Genomic DNA, 20,533 nt, shown 5'->3' on the forward strand with positions numbered 1-20,533 from the left:
AACCCACTAGAGGACACTATTTTAAAGAATATTTTCAAAAAAAATCTTCTGGGGGAGCATGCCCCCAGACCCCCGTAGTTCTGTTGGGTTACAGGAAAAATAATAGGTTTTCTCTAGGGGCTTAGCCCCCCCAAAAGTCGGAACCTAGATTCGCCCCTGGTATTAGTTTGAATCAGATTACGCAACGTTGGTTTACACACTTTCCCTCCCTCTGAAGTATGTTTAACATGGTAACGTAGTGTTGAACCCCACATAACCTGCTCAAGCCTCCTCTGTGCTCATCGCTCCCTGAAACCCCAAATGCATGTTTAAACAGCAGACTTTTTTTTTCAATGGAGAGTTTGGAATTTGTGAAATACACAAAGCATTTCAGTGCTTCAGTGAACCCTTTACAGTATTGATCAAATCACAAGAAACTTTTTTAAATAGGTCAATACAATTTTCTGTACATTATGGAAAGACTGGCATACCCTCATCCATTATAAAACATGGGAGGTTTCATAACTTTAAATAATATGTAGTCCTCTGAGGAAGCCTCTGACAGAGACCTTCACGGCTGGAATAAATCAACACCTCCTCCTTGGTTCTGCGTCTGCCCTTGACAAAGCCAAGTGGTCCATGTGAGAGCACAGGTGCGGGGGAGGGGCCTGTGAGCCGGGAGGTCTCGGAATCTTTTGATTCCAGTCTTGGACCATTGATTCCCTATCATTTCCCATGGACCTATCTGAGAGAGCGATCAATGTGTTTGTGCATCTTTGGAGTAGTTCGCCTCTGTTCCATCTTAAAAGCCAATGAGGGTCAGCAGATCAGCTCCAACAGGCACACTGGGCCATTCACATGCCCACAGAGCATTCACTGGCACACACTTCACAAACAGACCCATTTGTTTCATTTGTTAGACCAAAACCCATTCATAAACATTGACTTTCACCATACGAGCAGCACATGCAGTCCATGTCCACAGACAGGCAGAAACAGACAGACACGCTCACACACAAATAGACAAACATAGACGGAAGTCTTGGTCTAACAAACTGGAGCTGCACTGTGACACTGTCCTGCAGACAGAACACCCGGACACCCACACACTGTCTGCCATGACCTCCAATTGGCCCTCTTAGAAGACGAGCGTTAGGAATGAAGGCATGAAGAAAGAGTGAGGTCTCCCTAGCCCCTGGGCCTCTTAGAAGAGAGTGAGGTCTCCCCAGCCCCCGGGCCTCTAAGAAGACGAGCGTTAGGAATGAAGGCATGAAGAGAGAGTGAGGTCTCCCTAGCCCCTGGGCCTCTAAGAAGAAGAGTGAGGTTTCCCCAGCCCCCGGGCCTCTAAGAAGACGAGCGTTAGGAATGAAGGCATGAAGAGAGAGTGAGGTCTCCCTAGCCCCCGGGCCTCTAAGAAGAAGAGTGAGGTTTCCCCAGCCCCCGGGCCTCTAAGAAGAAGAGTGAGGTTTCCCTAGCCGCCGGGCCTCTTTGCTGAGAGTGTGAACAAAACTGAGAGGCAAAAACCCATGACACACTCTGTGACAGCCACACCTATCAATTTCTATCAAGCGCGACCATAAGGACAAGGAACTACAAGGGTAGACCGAGACAGGGAGAGTGTGAGGGAGACAAATCACTCGCTCTCCTCAAAAGCTATCTTTAGTATTCCCCAACGAGTACAGATCCAAGGGGGAGGAGAGCAGATGAAATGCTTTTCTGGAGCAACAAGTTATTTTGATTGTTTACCTGAGGTGCTTTCAGAAAGGGTGGAGGGTGTGTGTGTGTGTGTGTGTGTGTGGGGGGGGGGGGGGGGGGGGGCATGTTTCCAGATGCTGGTTGGAGTATTAACTAAGGCATTTTAATGATTTCAGACACTCCATGAGGCTCGCCGCACATAGCCACGTCTCGTTCAGATTGTGAAAAACGGAATGCTGAATATCACATGCTCCTGGCTTTGACTGGTGCCTGTTCTGGGCTCCCAGGAGGCTTCTTGTTGTCAGGCAGAAGGTTTTGACAGCAGCAGTAATGGAGACACGCTGCAGTGCTCTGCTTTTGAAGTCAGAAGGGAATCAAATCAATTTGCAATCTTCCACTAATATCATTAACATGTCAAACTTCGCTCAATTAGCGTGAACCCAAACCTTTAGATTCAATATTCAAAATTCAAGCCTCAGCTCATACTCCATCAGCATTACTTCAAATATAAATAAGCTAGAGCAGTTAGGTCAAATATGAAAAAATACACAACACTCCTGAGTAGATACAGCAGCTAAGCTATCCACACAACCAGGTTAGCCCTGAATAAGGAGCACAAAACCAAGTGAGCCAAACAAACCACAATCTGAGCCTCAGTGTATCACCTGCCCACCCCCCCACCTTATGTTCCCTACCAACAGACAGACAGGCAGGAGCGCTATACTTCTGAAGCTAAGGAGCAAACTCAGAGGGAACGCGTGGGAGAGCGAGAAGGCTTATTTATTTATTTATTCATTTATGTTTATCTGAATTTATCTAATTTATGCACATCGCAGCATGGAAATAGCCTTTCCCTCTTTTGGATAGTGCATGCGTTGTGTTGCTGATGTTCACCCCCAGTCTTATGTTAAGACAGACGCGAAAAACAGGAAAAAAAGGACGGTGATACATTAGACAGATTGAAACCTGTAGGTAGCAGCTTCTCCCTGTTGAAATCTCCTCCTATATCTTTCTCTTTATCATCGCAGACTACAGGTTAATAGAGACACAATATGTCATACTCTTAATCCTATTTCCCCCACCCCCTTGATCTCCTTTCCTCATTCTCTCTCTGTCTCTCTCGCTCAGCAGGTTTCATTTTCCTAGATTAAAGGGCTGCCTGCGGGTCATGGCCCAGCTAAGCACTCTGTTGTGTCCTCAAGAATATTGTCTCCTTGACTCATTGTCCCTGTCCCCATGCCGTGTAATACGTGCACACACAGGCAGGGCACAGAGACTCACACACACACACACACACACAGACTTATGTCACAGCAGACAGTAGATAAAGCCCTTTCCTGGAAAGCCATTGTCCTGAGCTGGCATTCAGAGAAAGTCTCAATATCAAAACTTGTGTTCCACCAAAATCACTGAATCATAGTGAATAGTGCAACAACCATAGGAGAATTTCAGTGGACTTCATGTACGGCTTAACTGTCTGGATGATCAAACTAGTTGTTTAAACTCTAATATTTAAATGTACATTTCACTGTTAGTCACATTAATTGCAGGTACATTGAGACAGACTAAGACAAAGGCAAAAACTAAGACAAAAGCAAAGACAAAGATAAAATCAAGATATCCTTATCATGACTTGCTGCAGCACCACACACACTACCCTAAAGTGTTCTAGTCGTTACTGCAGTAACAAACCACCACACAATACTCCTTTCAATAAAAATGTGAAGGACGTCTGGCATACTTACAATGTTCATGAGTGTGAGCAGATACATCTGGATGTGCTCATGACCATGAAACTGCTCCACTGAGTCGTCCACTCCAAGCATGACCTCAATGTTGTAGGCTCCGTCCTGTGCTTGTCTGCGAGCCCGGCGGCTGTGGTTTAGATTCTGCTCTACGCCACGGTACAGTGTCTCCAGATCCATCAGGCCATCCAGATCTGCACCTGCCAACAACACAGAGGACTATACTGTGAATTTCCAGTGGTCCAACTGGTAAAGCCATTGTACAGCACATTAAAGGTTTGTGCTACGCTACGGTATGCTACGGTACATAATGGGTTCAGTCTCTAGACAGCAGAAGCTATTGCTGCAGACCAGAAAGAGCCGGAAAATTGGAGTGTTTTGGTTAACATTAAGGAGTAGGTAACATGGATAGTATTTACAGTCAATTATATGATAAGCAACCTTATAGGCACAATTTCAGAACAGTTCATGTAGTTAAAATGCATAGAAAATATTTCAAACATCAAGTCAAAACCAAAGTCACATGTTCAGGAAAAAAATAAAATGCCCTTACACCACAGACAGGTTTTATAAAAGTTATTTTATAAAGAGTAGATCCAAAAACAAACTACTGACACCACAGACATGGGTGTTTTTATAAAGGGTAGATCCAAAAACAAACTACTGACACCACAGGCATGGGTGTTTTTATAAAGTTATTTTATAAAGAGTAGATCCAAAAACAGACTATTACTTGGCTCTGGTGCTGATTGTGCTTTTGTTCATTCTAAAAGGGTAGAACCTGTACATACATGCTGCTTAATCAGTTTTTTAAGAAGAACAGTAGTCAAATAAAGCCATAAAAAACACATGGCCATGGAACAAGGACACATGGCTGCCAGAACGAGGCAACTTGAGTTGTGCTTTCATCGCCTAGTATTTCATAAGAGGAAGCAAGCAGTGGAGGGGAGCTGAAGATTGGCAGGAGCTGTTACCTGACAGCCTCAGCTACACAGACCAAAGCGTCTTGAAGCAGGGAAGATCTGCCACCCAGTCTCCCATCACCCAATCAGCAAGGGATGTCCTTCCTGCTCCTCTTATGTAATGTTTCCGTGGCAACCCACTCATGGGTGAAAGAACGCTCAGCTGGGCTAATATTGGCTCGGCAGTAACTTCCTTATTGGAAGATCAGGCTCCAAGTCAGGATCCTCAGCACAGTCTCAGGGTAAAAAGCTCTAATGCTCTGAGCACAGTCTCAGGGTAAAAAGCTCTAATGCTCCAAGTCAGGATCCTCAGCACAGTCTCAGGGTAAAAAGCTCTAATGCTCCGAGCACACTCTCAGGGTTAAAAGCTCTAATGCTCCGAGCACAGTCTCAGGGTAAAAAGCTCTAATGCAGCGCAGGAACACACGCCACTTCACAGCGCCCAGCCATGCTGTCTTTTATTCTTCACATCTTTGTGTGTTGCACAAGAATATTCCAACCAGAAAGTGTAACTTAAGGCAGTGTGTCATTTTTTTCTCTCAAAAAATGAAAAGATAATAATTCAATAATTCAAAATAATTCAGTTTTTTTTTATTTCAATATTTTTGCTTCCAATATGAAAGTGATGAAATAGCCTACCATCTGTTTCGAATGGCATATTAAAGGACATTTTTGCTTAGTGTGATGGAATATAGTAGGTTATATTAGCTCTTCTTGTCAAGATGGTTTTACAAATGGAAACAAGTAGTTTTACTTTGAGTGTGAGGTTGTTTCTCAGGAACACAACTGTTCACTGGGTGCTTTTTCAACAGTGACAGCATGTTTCACTTCCTGACTACCATTCCACCATCCAGTGAAAACCAGCCAGAGGCTGACTACTTCCAGCCTATAATTCTGACCCTTGTTAATAATTTATCAATTAATGTTCAACCTCTTCCATCTACTCCTAAAGCTTCACTTACCTCTGCTCTCCACTCCCAACTTCACTGCCACAGGTTTGTGCCGTTTGGAAGAGTGTGTGTGTGTGGGGGGGGGGTGTACTTAGCAAAGTCTTTGTATATGAATGTGTGTGGGCTAGACTCTGAGAAGTTATATAATCATGTATTTTTAAGAGATTGTAATCTTAAGAGTATTTGACAACTATGTCACAGTAACTGCAGTAACACACATGATCAGCCTATTCCTTCACTGCGCCTGTTCTGTGCCTCCTGTCATTAGGTACCCAAAGCCATCCCCCCCGCCCTCCACCTGTCTGCCAGGGACAAGTGGCCTCCCGCCTGCCCTTCTGCCTCCCCACAATTCATATTCAGTTGGTGCTCACCCTTATTAGGACACAAAGGTACTTTGTCTTTCAACCTTTGCAAATGTCAAGAATGTCTACGCGTCCATGGAACAAAGAGAGAATAGAAGCAGAGTGGTCAGGGGAGAAACTGAGGAGAGAGAGCGGGATACAAATATTTTGCAACTGCTCAGGCAGTAAAGTTTATAACATAGCTTCACTACCTCTAAGGCTTACCAGGCATTCTATGCCAATACTGATACAATACTAACTTGTTTCTAGTGGTTGTATGGTTCCACTGACCTCTGTTTGAATGTGTTGTCTCTCCACCAGCTCGGGGGGGGGGGGGGGGGGGGGGGGGGTGCAAGGTTACTCTTAAGCTGGTCCCCCGTGGAGAATGATCTATGATGTACAACACTACCTGTGGAAGAAGGGATCAAGCCCCTGCGGCCACCATTGCTTTGACAAGGCTTCAGAAACACAATACACTACAGTGGGCGAGCAGTATTTTGTCCAGTGCAGGTTATTTCAATAAAGTCTGACAATGTGTGTGCCTGTAATATTTCTCTGCCAGTCACAGAGACAAAGGGCCCTATTTTAACGATCAGAAACGCAAGTAGGATAGCGCCAAACGCAAGTAGCTGTGTGGGCGGCTCTATGGCGCATTTGCTATTATAACGGCGGAAAAAACACACTTGTGTCCGGCGCAAATGTCAAATGGGTTGGTCCAAAGGAGGTTACTCAGCCATAGGTGTGGTTTGGGCGTAATATGCAATAAACCAATCAGAGCGTCATCTCACATTCCCTTTAAGAGCGAGGAGCGCATATTCCATAGCGGCTTGTTATTATAATGGCGGGATTACCCGGAGGAAGACCGGAAAGGTTCACATATCACTTTTCTATGCAATATTTGTTAATTTAGCCAAGTCAAGGTTTTGAATATAGGGTACCGTTCGTGCGAAGGAAATCACCGGCAGATTGTCGCAGGACATTTCAAGCACTGATAAAGCATGCATGCGTTGGCTATCATAAAAGTATTTTATCATCGCGATGCAAATGCCATGTGTGTATAATAATAATCTGAATTAAAGTTCATGCATTTATATGTGTATGAGTGTTCAATTCATTGGGATGTGCATGTGGGCCTTAGTGGTTCACGTTGCTGTGCTCACAATTTCGGAACAGCGGGCTGTTGGAATAATGGGCTTTCGGAACATTGACATGGAACCATTTGATTCAGTTCTACACTACTGTTCCACCCTGTTCTATACAGTCCTATACTCAGTGGTGGACAGTAACGAAGTAAATGTAATTCGTTCCTGTACTTAAGTAACATATCTATGTATCTGTACTTTACTCAAGTATTTCTACTTGGTGAGACTTTATACTTTCACTCCACTACATTTCAAAGTGAAACTTCGTACTTTTTTACTCCATTACATTAAGTAAAACCTCTCGTTCCTTTTTACCAAAGCGAATCAAATAATGAAAGGTCAAGTGAGTTCACAATCGCAATTTTTCTTCACGTTTGGTAGCACTTTTGGTAGCACGCGCCCTTAAAATAGTGTCTGAATACGCACCACAGACTCTACACAATGCGCCTCTGACATTAGACTAGGTTTTTTCTGGTCTACGGCGCACTGTCGTTTTGAAACTGCAAAATACCACTTGCGCCTGAGAAACGTCTTCTCTGTTCCGCCCCGCCCATTTCGGCGCAAGTTCATTTTGACGCGCGCCTCTGGAGGGAAAATCCCGCTGTGCGCCGGGTGCAAAATAGGAATGATACATGCGTCGGTGACAATGTCAATTGCGCTGGGTGCAAGATAGGGCCCAAAGAGTGAAAGTTGGATACCACACTATGTTGAGGAGGTAATGCAGCTTCAAGAATACAGTTTAATACTAATGAAACAATGTTGTACAGTTCACCCTAGACATCTGAGCAACAATGTACAATATAACAGAGCATTTGTTAGATTGACTTTCATACAGCATTTACTCCGAGAGACTTTTCGGCAAATACATCACCTGAAAAACTTGTGTTGGTTGGAAACATCAATATTAAGAGTCTTAGGCTGAATCCCATTTCTCCCGCTACCCCTTCGTCTTTCCCCTTCCCCTCCGTTTTGCGCGTTCATGTGGAGGGGTAGGGCTGTCCCAATTCACGTTAAGACAGAGGGGTAGGGGAAGGGGAAGCACTTAATACCGCTCCAAACGGAGATTTTCCGAGGGCACACTTCAAACAGAGGGGTAGACTGATTTCCCTCAATGCATTGCGAACCCGTGATCATTAAAGAACAAACATCGCGCGAGTCCATTTAAAAATGTCGGAAACAGCAGGGAAAGCATCACACAAATGAAAGTATTTTCTTTGTAATTCATGATTTTAAAACTTGTTTGATGAAATGTTGCATTGTGTAAATAACAGCTGCAGGCGCCATGTTTGTTTATATCTGGAGAGTGACAGCTGTCGCTCTCCGGTAACGTAACAGCTGACGCTTCGTACTGATGACGTACGTAATTGTTGAAGTGCTATCCCAATTCGAAGGGCTAGCGTTTCAACCCCTTCCGCTACCGCTCCGTTTGAAAAAGCGAAGGCGAAGGGGTAGGGGTAAGGGTAGGGGTAGAGATGAGAAATGGGATTGGGCCTTAGTATGTTTGAATATGGTTCAACATCTTACATCTAAATACAAAGATACTAAACGATGCTTCAGTGAACAAAATACATTAAAAACACACCTGCTCTTGGGAATTTACACCCAGTGACCCCTGGCTTCCTAAGGTCAGAGTTGAGAACCTCTAAGGTGTGCTTTACCATGTGGCATGAGAGGGGAAGTGTAATAAAAAACAGAACGTGTTTGTTCAGGAATCTGCACCCTTTAGAAATCTGCCTCTTTTAAAGGGTTAAAGTGGTATGCCATAAGTTCACTTTGTTTCAATAAGTTCCCATTTTTCCTGCAAAGATCGGCATGACTTGTTGGTCCTCTCCGTGAGGTGAGCATTGACATTTTGTTGAGCTCCTAATATAATGTGTTATTTGCCGGCTAGTGCAGACATTTCTATATTATAAGTGTCTAAACCAGAAGGCATTGTCTCATGACATTATACAGACACAGTCACTCACATCAACACTTTTGAACCAAAGTGCACCCTGGCAGGCATGATACTCAGTATGTCTTACTAAAAATAGAAGGGGAATAATGGTAGCTCACCTCTCCTTGGCTACATTAATTAATACATGGCATATTCAGGTAGGTTGACCTTTTGGTAAAATGCATGTAGCGCCTCACCACTGCACAGCAAACATGAGGGTTGGCACGGATGTAACAATAAGTCTGTAATGATATGTAATGTAATGAAGTCTTAAGTGACAGGCTTCCTCCAGCACAGCCTGTGTGGCCCTGCTGTCTTCCCCTTGGATTCTAGGAGGCTCCACAGGGGAGACATTTCATAAGAGTGCTCTTATGAAATTAAAATTAAAACTTATCACTTTTTCCCTTCCTCCACTTACTTGCCAGCCTGTGAAGGCAAACACATTGTGCCACCCCCTCAAAGCCAGATCTGAGAAGAATCCCACCAGTGTGTCTTCACCAGACACCAACAGCTCTCAGGTCAGTGCCTCTCTACCAATGTCTCTCCACCAGTGGCTTTCCACCATACACCAGCAGCTCTCAGGTCAGTAGCAAATTCTTCGCGCCCTTATTCCCATCTGCTGTGAGAGGAAGGATGCAGAGCACGTTGGTGATGGGGGTGGGGGCATATACATGGAGTGTTAGAGAGAATGCCACGTTAGTGATGAGGGTGGGGGCGTTTGCATGGAGAGTTAGAGAGAATGCCACGTTAGTGATGAGGGTGGGGGCGTATGCATGGAGAGTTAGAGAGAAAGCCAAGAATAGCTTTTGACAGCATGGCAATTTTCCAGTAGCGTCTTAATTGAAAACACCTATTCCTTATACTGCTCTCCGCTTCAGACTCCAAGAACTCCAAACTTTGCTGACAACCATGTCCCAGCCTCCAAAGAAGTGGATGGGGGAGGGCCAGAGCATTCATCTACTGACCCTGGGAAGGTGACCCTCTCCTGGGAGAGGCAGAGGTGAGGGTCCTGATTGGACCTCAGTGACCTTCTCTGTGATTCAGAGCCATTTCTACACAACCTCCCCCACCAAGGACTGGCTCTGGGAATGGAGGTATGGAGGCCAGAGTGTGGGCAAAGTGAACCTAGGTGTGTCCCTTAGGATACACACACAGACACAGGGCATTTATATACCCATGACAAGACAGGGTCACCACCCTGAGTGATGATGGCAAGCTGAACATACGTTTTCAAAAGGAGCCTGTCATCAAGCACCAGGGGAACGGGCTCATTCCCAAAGGAACCTCTTGAGAAAGATGACATCCATGTACCTCGGTTCATGGACAGACACACAGACAGACAGCACACAGCAGGGATATACCCACACACAGACAGATGAAGATATACTTAGTTCTACAACAATTCTATAATGAGATAGATGTCCACATATGAACATACTGTAGCGTGCACATGTTCACCCCGAGAGAGAGGGATGCAAATACAGGGAAGAAAGACAGAGTGATAGAGCAAGCAATACGTCTAGGACGGAAAGAAAATAGGACAAGGGAGGGAGAGAACGGCTGCTCTCTTACCATTGGTCGATAATACAGAGACTCCCCAGGGAGTGTTCTCAAATTGTGCCGACTTTAAGCACATTCTTAACACACACACACACACACACACACACACACACACACACACACACACACACACACACACACACACACACACAAACACACACACAATATTTGTGTGGCTACAACACAAATACCCTAAGGTGGCGCAAATACGTGCTATTTATAAAGGGAACAAAAATCGATATCAGCTGACGCCAAGTTAAAAATGTCACCAATCTCCATATTAAGGGGGCAAGAGAAGCATTGTGAAATGTTGGGGCAGTCTGCCAAAAAGACAAAACTAACACTAAGGAGACCAATGTACTGTCAACAGCATCTCACACAGGCTTGCTTTGGTACATCTTAGTACAATAACTTGGAGTAATAAAACCCGTGGTCTGTGGCCTTCCTCTCACTCCAGCGATCACATTCCATTCACTGTGAAACCTTACACATCACTTATTTTCTCTCTCTCTCTCTCTCTCTCTCTCTCTGTCATATCCAATTGAAAAAGAGCTGTATTGGGCCACCCGTTGTGGGTGATTTAATAGAGGTGTGGGGTATTTGAGGGTGAGGGAAATAATAAAGAAACAAAAACCGTGTTTTTGACCAACAGAACATCAAATATACATGTATGTCAATTTGGAATAGACTGTGTATCCCCCATTTCTTTTCCACATGCAACATGTTGTGGCCATATGTAATACATTCAGAGTTAGGGCAAAAATGTGTCTCAATGACAATAGGGGCCTCAGGATTGTTATGAGATGTCCTGTGCACTTCTGTTCGGTTAGCACAATACTCCAAACCAGGTACAGGTTTATACAACCTACTCACAGATCAAGGTACAGGTTTATACAACCTACTCACAGATCAAGGTACAGGTTTATACAACCTACTCACAGATCAAGGTACAGGTTTATACAACCTACTCACAGATCAAGGTACAGGTTTATACAACCTACTCACAGATCAAGGTACAGGTTTATACAACCTACTCACAGATCAAGGTACAGGTTTATACAACCTACTCACAGATCAAGGTACAGGTTTATACAACCTACTCACAGATCAAGGTACAGGTTTATACAACCTACTCACAGATCAAGGTACAGGTTTATACAACCTACTCACAGATCAAGGTACAGGTTTATACAACCTACTCACAGATCAAGGTACAGGTTTATACAACCTACTCACAGATCAAGGTACAGGTTTATACAACCTACTCACAGATCAAGGTACAGGTTTATACAACCTACTCACAGATCAAGGTACAGGTTTATACAACCTACTCACAGATCCAGCATAGATTTGCTTTGTTGAGAAAGAAAGAAATGAATGAAATTACTAAAGAAGAATCATTTTAACTACTGGCCAAAAATAGTGCCGTGGTAATTACAGTGTATTTATAGAGGCACTTACTGAATACACTACTGTTAAGCACGCTGTGCATGTATCTATATTTACATATACATGATTTGTGGGCAGGTGGATTTAGTATTTTTAACCAGTGTATTCAGTAACATAAATTACAATTGCTGTTACTATCTCATGTGTGATTAAGCAAATACTTGGATGTTCATAGAAAGGATCAAACGGATCATATCACAAGTAAAAACCTTGAAGGACTTTGAGCAGAACCCAGCTCATCAGGGGGGACCTATCTGCTTAGGGCCGGCCAGGTGGGAGGGGGTCAAAAGCAAGCAGACAAATTCATACATGCATGGGGATACAGCATATTAGATAGAGCATACTTAGGGTAAGGGGAGGGCTGATAGAGCATACTTAGGGTAAGGGGAGGGGATGGGGGTGATAGAGCTTACTTAGGGTAAGAGGAGGGGTTGATAGAGCATACTTAGGGTAAGAGTAGGGGGTGATAGAGCATACTTAGGGTAAGAGAAGGAGTGATAGAGCATACTTAGGGTAAGAGAAGGAGTGATAGAGCATACTTAGGGTAAGAGAAGGAGTGATAGAGCATACATAGGGTAAAAGAACGGGTTGGGGTGATAGAGCATACATAGGGTTGGGGGGGGGGGGTGATAGAGCATACTTAGGGTAAGAGAAGGAGTGATAGAGCATACTTAGGGTAAAAGAACGGGTTGGGGGTGATAGAGCATACTTAGGGTAAAGGGTTGGGGGTGATAGGACATACTTAGGGTAAGAGTAGGGGTTTATAGAGCATCCTTAGGGTAAGAGAAGGAGTGATAGAGCATACTTAGGGTAAAAGAACGGGTTGGGGTGATAGAGCATACATAGGGTTGGGGGGGGTGATAGAGCATACTTAGGGTAAGGGGAGGGGTTGGGGGTGATAGAGCATACTTAGGGTAAAGGGTTGGGGGTGATAGAGCATACTTAGGGTAAGAGGAGGAGTGATAGGACATACTTAGGGTAAGAGGAGGAGTGATAGAGCATACTTAGGGTAAAAGAACGGGTTGGGGTGATAGAGCATACATAGGGTTGGGGGGGGTGATAGAGCATACTTAGGGTAAGGGGAGGGGTTGGGGGTGATAGAGCATACTTAGGGTAAAGGGTTGGGGGTGATAGAGCATACTTAGGGTAAGAGGAGGAGTGATAGGACATACTTAGGGTAAGAGGAGGAGTGATAGAGCATACTTAGGGTAAGAGAAGGAGTGATAGAGCATACTTAGGGTAAGAGAAGGGGTTGGGGTGATATAGCATACTATTCCTCCTCACCCCCACCACTCCGCATCTACGCACATGGACAGCTGAACTGTACCCACTCACTTTCTTCCTTTTCTTCCCTTTTCTCTCCCTAATAATCAGGACTATCTCCGCTATGGGACGCTGCTGTAGTCTCTCCACCTGGTCTACCTGGAGAAACCCTCGGCCAATCGCACCCACCGCCACTGCATTGCTGTACACCTACTCTACCCAATACCCTATGCTAGCATTTATATACAATATACATTATTGCCACCACTGGAATGTTTCTCTGTCCCTACATCCCTTACCCCTGTAACAGTAACTCTATTGGTACAGTAATCTGGTCTTGCCTGTATCATGTGTTTACCACCGGATGTCTGTATACTTACTACGTCCAGCGACCAAATGCTGGCTGTGTATAACCCCTGTTGCTTCCTTTCCCCTTCTGCCACACAACCCTCCCCCTTCCCCCCTTCCCACCTTCCTGTCTCCACCCGGCCGACCTCAAGCAGATGGGTCCCCCCTTATGTGCCGTGGTTCTGCCTAAGGTTTCTTACTGCTTAACAGGGAGTTTTTCCTTGCCCCTGTTGCCATTGTGCATGCACTAAGGGGGTTTAGGCTCTGGGCTCTGTTAAGCGCCTAGAGTCAATTGTATTGTTATGGCGCTATACAAATACAATTTAATTGAATTGAACTTAGGGTAAGGGAAGGGGTTGATAGAGCATACTTAGGGTAACGGGAGAGGTTGGGGGTGATAGGACATACTTAGGGTAAAGGGTTGGGGTCGATAGAGCATACTTAGGGTAAGGGGAGGGGTTGGGGGTGAGAGCCCCAGGGATTATGAATCTAGGGTTAGGGTGAGGGAAGAAACTGGGATATGAACCCTTTAGGCATCCAAAGAGAAGGAAAAGAAATGTGGCCACATCATTGTTATCAACAACATTTAAGCAATATAGCACTCATGGGAGTGGGGTAGGTAAAGGATAATAATCCTTAATCCCACTGGTGTTGTTGCCTACGCCACTCGGCCTCCGGCCTCGGTGGCTACGTCCGAACACCACCAGTGGGATTATCCCTTACCTACCCCACTCCCACGAGTGCTATATTGCTTTTATAAAACAATTCTACAGTCAACAAATTAACATTTCAACACAAAGTTATTGATTAAAAATGGTTTATTTCGCCATTGTTTCTCCGCAACAAAAAATTGTTCCATTGTCAACGTCTTGGTTTGGAATTATAAGAATTTTGAATTAACGGTTATTATCAATGCGCTATAGAATATTTAATCGCGGAGTGATTTATTATTAGCTGTGAAAAGTCCCGTTGGTATGTTGACGGATAAGCTACAGCATGGAACGTCTCTCGTCCAATCAGAAACCGCTAAATAACGTGATAGAACCCAATTGTTTTATAAAGCACAATATGATATACATAGCCATAATAAGGTACACATGGTGTATGGGAAGTATACTGCCACATGTGCCGTATCTGGATGTATTATATCTACCTATAGGATGCATAGTCTAGACTTAAAAAAATGAATTTAAATTGAGATCTATTTTAATTAACACACACACACATACACACAAACCACACACACACACACACTCAAAGGTCAGGGTCTTATGTCTGGATTACCAGTTCATGCCTTAGTTTAGCATGTTTTCTCAACACATTGCCATTTGGGAGTCATACACCAGGGTTGCCCACTGCTTTCAGAGACGCCTGTGAATCACCTCTAATATCAACATTCCCTATACAATATTTTGTTTTTAAATTGTACTTCCACCGTATTCAATAGAATACCATACGCAATGCATTGTGACTTGCACTGTAGAATGAATGGAGAATGGCATATTTACCGAAAACGGGGGACACTTTGTATAAAAGCATTGTCTGTCTAGATCGCTCATGTGTATTTGTGTTCGGATAAGAACTGAAACCCACTGTCAAAATGGAGTAAACATAACTTCTAATTGACCAGACTGGGATAGCACCTGCCTTTCATAATACAGCCACTAGAAAGGGCTGCCTGTCATTATTGGCCCATAAAGATGGGAATGTCCATAATGAAGTCATGCAGGTTCCCATTAAAGCGATATTGGAGCAGGCTTAAGCAGGCTTAACTTTGGATGACAGGTTCTGCATATCTGTCAGAATGCAAAAGAGGTCAGTGCAAAAAACAAAACAAATGGACATATGAGTTATTACATCATACTCCATCCCACAAGCTCAAAAGCACATGTCACACATTTAGTCTGGGCAGGAATTAGCTGCAAGGGAAAATAACACTAGCAGCAGTTTGTCCCAATTTAGTATTTAATATGAAACTGAAGAGAGAGGAAGAAAACTTTATCTCTCCCTGATGAAAATTAATAACAGCGTTTAAAGAGGTTTTTTTCTTTCTCAATTTGAACACGACACTGGGCTTTATTCAATTCTCCTCGCTTCAGTGCACAGGTAATGCCCTCTAATTCCACTGTGTGTGTTTGTTTGTGTGTGTGTGTGTGTCAGGCAGAAATAGGGAGCACAGTTGGGAACTGGTAGAGAGAAACCCACCATAAGAAAACACAAGTGGAAGGAAATGACATGGTTACAAGAGAGAACAATAAACACAGAAAATTAAAGGTGTGAAAAAACATGACTATCAAGCAGTTCATTCTTGAAGTTCCAGTTGCAGAGGTACAGTGTGAGGAGGCGGGTGTACTAACCAAGCCTTGCAGGAACATCACAATGGCTGGCACTCAGAACACAACACAGGCTGCAACTCATTCCATTCGCAAATATGACTATGGAGGAAATACTACATTCATGACAAGGAAAATCATAAAAGTGCCACGTTTGTGCAAACGCAGAAATAATAATACAACTACATTAAGATGGTTGGTGTATTTGGACTGTCTTGGTTTGTCTATGAGCTTGTTTGTAAATGCTTTCATCCAAGATACCAACACGGTAAGATAAATCTCAAGTTATGGATGATTAATGACACAAACACATTTTCATTACACTCCTAGAAATAACTGGGTAGCAATTTATAATTATTTAATTTACTAGAGGTGAATTTTTCGCAAAAGAAAATGCAAATGTGATTGCGCTGCACCAGCAGTGGAGCATTGCACACAGTAACCTATGCAATTAAGCCAATGCCAACACTTCTCCCTATGAAGAAAGGTTAGACTCTCCTACCACCTGTTGCATGAGCAGTAAATATTATCTATAAGGCTCAGGGCAGCAATTCTCGAACAGCAATGACCCAAACACTCCGCTATTCAAAATATTATCAGCTAATGTTCAAAATAGGTTGACTGTCTTCCTTAATTGTGTGCAATGCACCTTATCAAGATCAAGAAGAACTCGAGCACTTCCTCTGAAGAACATCTGTTGTCTTTACCTTCCCCCCACAGCAAGAGACTCTTTTCTCTCCAGACTCTTTTCATTAGTGCTACCTCTGTGGTGGAATGACCTACCTGGTGCTATCTAATCAAATGACAGCCATGGAATATTCAAAGAGCTAAAGCCTTTAAGGACTCACCTCTTTTAAAACTAATTTGTCATTTGTTAGAAGTCCTCATTTTTATATTATAATAGTTATAAGCATTGTTATGTGGTGGCCAAGCAGTGAAGCCACCTATTGGTTTTCTATTTATTATTATTATTACGCATCATCTTCTTCTGCCATGGGAGTCTAAGGCAGCCCCTAGAACCGCATGGTCAAAAGTTGTAAAATTTGGCACACTTATTTGGACCAGTCCCCTCATCAATTTCACCAAGTTTCATGTCTCCCACTCCAACCCTCTAGCGCCACCAATGGGTCAAAGTTGAAGATGTATTTACACATGTTACTTTTGAACCATATGCCACATTTTCCCAAATGAGGATGAGGATTAATGAATATTACGTTTGTGGTGAATATCAAAGTCACCAAATTTGGCACACTCTTTGGAACTAGTCCCCTCATCAATTTCACCAAGTTTCATGTCTCCCATTTGAACCCTCTAGCGCCACCAATGGGTCAAAGTTGAAGATGTGTTTACACACGTTCATTTTGAACCATATGCCCCATTTTCCAAAATGAGGTATCATTGGATTCCCTGGATAGAGACAAATTCAACGCACTCTATGACATAATACCCAGTTATATAGATTTTCCGCTAGTTTGAATGTTAAGGAAAAGCGTTTTTTCGGGACTCTTCTTCAAAATTGCCACACATGATCTTCAGACCAAGCCTCACAAAAGTTATCCCCTGGCGTTTTGATTTTCGCAACCGTTTGTTAGTTACAGTCAATCAAATTGATGTGGCCGAATTGATGTGGCTGCCATTTTGAATAAATGAATATAATGTTTTTGGTGAATATCAAATATTCACCAAATTTGGCACAGATTATCTTCAGACCACAATCACCTCGACTTGTCAAAATAGGACTGAATTACAGCTGTTTAAACTGTTTAAACTTGGTCCAAATTTTACAACCATTGCCACAGGAAAAACCGCTGCTATTTTGACACAGTAACTGAACTCTGCGATTTCCATCACCGACAATAGCTCACTAGGTAAGTGAGTTGGTGATTGGTGGGCTGTCTTTGGCAGCCTCATCGGTTCAAACCCAGCCTCTGCTGAGTATATCAAAAGCCTCTTCTGAGTGTATCGAAGGCTTCTTCTGGGTCATCTGCCCTGCTTGGCCACCACATTGCTGCTTGCAGCTATATTTTGACTATGGTCTGATGTTTTAAAAATGTTGTTTTGTGCATAATGCTTTGGTTGTTGTTTATAGTCATTTTGGCACTGATAAAAGGCAAGCCTTTTAGTTTTAAAGAATGGAAGCGTACTGTGTGACATAACATTGTACATATAAACGCTGTGTTATTTGCCTACTATATGGGCCATTATACCGAATTGGTGCAAAGTCAGGTCGGAAATATTTTGAAATTTTGTATGTTTTATTCCCAAAACTTTGTCCGTATGTATATTGTACCATATCTAAAGTAACCATATCTAGTAAAAGAACCGTCAATTTTTTTATTGTATTTTCAGAATGTGTTGGAATGTTTTTCCTCTTGTCACTATTGTCACTACCGAAACATCACATTTACTACAGTAAAAACGTATTATTTTTGACCTGTTCAGATTGTGTTTCCTTCCCTTCTCTGAAGAGTATTTTTACAAATATTTCTTGAAGGTTTTCACGTTAAAATCCATAAAAATGAAATGAAGTTCAATTTAAACAATTCTTCAAAATCTAAGTGCAATATTTCTTTGTAAAATGCAAAATACTGATCATATTGATTCCAGAGTTGATGATTGATGAAATTGAACATACATTAATCCAATCAGTATCATAAAATTGCTCAAAATCCAGTGTTTCAGTAGTGACAGCACTGTTTCGGTAGTGACTGCACTGTTTTTGGTAGTGAGCACAGTATTTTGTTTTCAACGTTGTATCATATTTCCTCAACCTTATTGCTTAATATTGACTCATAACATGCCTTAGGTTGGGAATTTTACAAACACTAATGTTTTGTGGTCAATACAATCATCTTTGTTTTTTAAGACATAACAATTGTTCGTCCAGAAGTATTTAAAGTACAAGCTGTTCTCTTCATGGTGGCTCCAACGCCATCGAAAGGCCCTTTCCCATGACCAGCTTCCAGGAAACTCTAGTTTACCGCGGTAAAACCCATCTGGAAAATAATGGTGCTCAAGAGATAGAAGTTCTTCATTTCTCTATATTGCATGTTCGGCCCGTCGCTGATGAAAAAGAGCTTTTGAACCCTAGGATGGTTCTTCAGGAACTTCGGGTCCTTCAGGAACTGAAGAACAACAGCATTGTGCATTCTGCCTGTCGGATATGGAATCAGATCAATGCCATACATATTTTGTAATCTGTAATATAGATTTTGTATCTGTGAAACCTATCTACAGATACAGATTTCAAATACGAAATGTATCTACACTTTCAAAAACTATCTTCACTTTCTAAATGTATTTACAGATACAGATTTCAAATACGAAATGTATCTACACTTTCAAAAACTATCTACACTTTCAAAAACTACCTTCACTTTCAAAATCTATCTGCAGATAAGGATTTCAGTTACGCATTACAGATTTCTGTTACGAATTACAAAATCTTTTTGGCACTGTTTTTACAGCCTTTCAAAAGAGCCAATCAGTGCTTTTGGCAGATTTTCTAAAGCGCCAATCAACACATTGTATCCTGTACTGACTAGCCATTCAGCGCTAGCTTGCTGGCAACTGCTGGCCCGCTCATTATTCAATAGTTATAACCTAAATCTGCCACCGCTCTGCCTAGGGAAAGATCTGGGGTCTTACCCTCACGGTTTGAATACAATTTGGTGTACGAATGCCGTGGGGGAAGTTAAACAAGCATGCCTTATGTCTGGCCCAAAGGGCTGATGAACACCTGTACTATTAAGTTAATCTTAGGCTCTGGCGATTCGTGATCGCTTGGCTGCAGAACGCATTGTAACTAAGACTCCAGCTTGCTGCCTCATATATCTCTTCCACTGAGACGCTAGAAAACTCGCTTCCACAAAAAATACACAATAAAGCGTTTTCAAGGACTTCAGAAAATGGTTACAAATAGCCTACCCCAAAGTGCCATGAAAAGAAACGAAAATGGCATTGCAAGGTGGTTTTGAAATCAGGCTGGTCATTATCCAGTTGTTGAGAATGCATATGCACTTAACGGTATACCCCCACCATCACTTCAGTGGCGATTCTAGGTGGTGGCCAAGGGTGGCCAGGGCCACCTCTGAAATGACATTGGTCACCCCGGTGGCCACCCTAGATCTGGTTGTCAGAAGTGTTGTCAGAAGTGTCTCCTGTAATAAACTCTAAATGTATTGAATGGTATTATATTTTTGCTACTTAAGCGGTTGATCTCTTTGGTAAATTGCTCTAAAATCTTTAAGTTCCCCCTCCCCTGTAAAATGGTTGAGTCCATGAGTCCACTCTGATCTAAGTGTGTTTGCCCATCTCCCGCTCCATAGTGAGGAAATAATCGGTTTGAAAGCCAAAAACAAACTGGAGACAAGCCTACTTTAGGCTTGCAGTGCTGAAAGAATCAATGTACAGTACTACTGATTCGTGAATAAAGAAAATGTAATGGGATGTCATATGTGACAGACAGTTCTGTTGTAATTTCAATCGTTTATTTAATTGCTAACGGTGCAGATCCATTCAAGCGATCTGAGCGACGCGATCAAATTCCATTGCTTTGAGTGGGCGTGGTGTAGCGTGTGGAAATAGACTGGACTAGTGATTTTTCAAACCGTCAAAGACGAGAAAAATCGCTCCTCATTTGCATAAGTTTGAGCATGTTCGAATTTTCATCAGGCGCGTCGCTCAGATCGCTGGTCTACGTCACAATGGAGCTGGCTCCCGTTGAAATGCATGGGGTCGCCCAGATCGCGTCGCCCAGATCGCTTGTATGGATCTGCACCGTAACTTGCAAAAGTCGGTAGCATACAGACGCTAGCTCGCTATACAGCT

At 43.0% G+C, this 20,533-nt stretch overlaps 1 protein-coding gene across 1 annotated transcript in view; it reads right to left on the reverse strand.

The window, feature by feature from the left end:
• Positions 1-20,533, reverse strand: part of LOC308367432 (A disintegrin and metalloproteinase with thrombospondin motifs 2-like) — a 167,871-nt gene that overhangs the window by 40,828 nt on the left and 106,510 nt on the right. Inside the window, exon 4 of the mRNA XM_080841340.1 lies at positions 3,420-3,619. Within this exon, the coding sequence (XP_080697466.1) occupies positions 3,420-3,619 (200 nt within the window). The remainder of the gene's footprint in view (positions 1-3,419; positions 3,620-20,533) is intronic.

This window comes from Sprattus sprattus, assembly GCF_963457725.1.
Source record: "Sprattus sprattus genome assembly, chromosome: 6".
Lineage (NCBI taxonomy): Eukaryota > Metazoa > Chordata > Actinopteri > Clupeiformes > Clupeidae > Sprattus > Sprattus sprattus.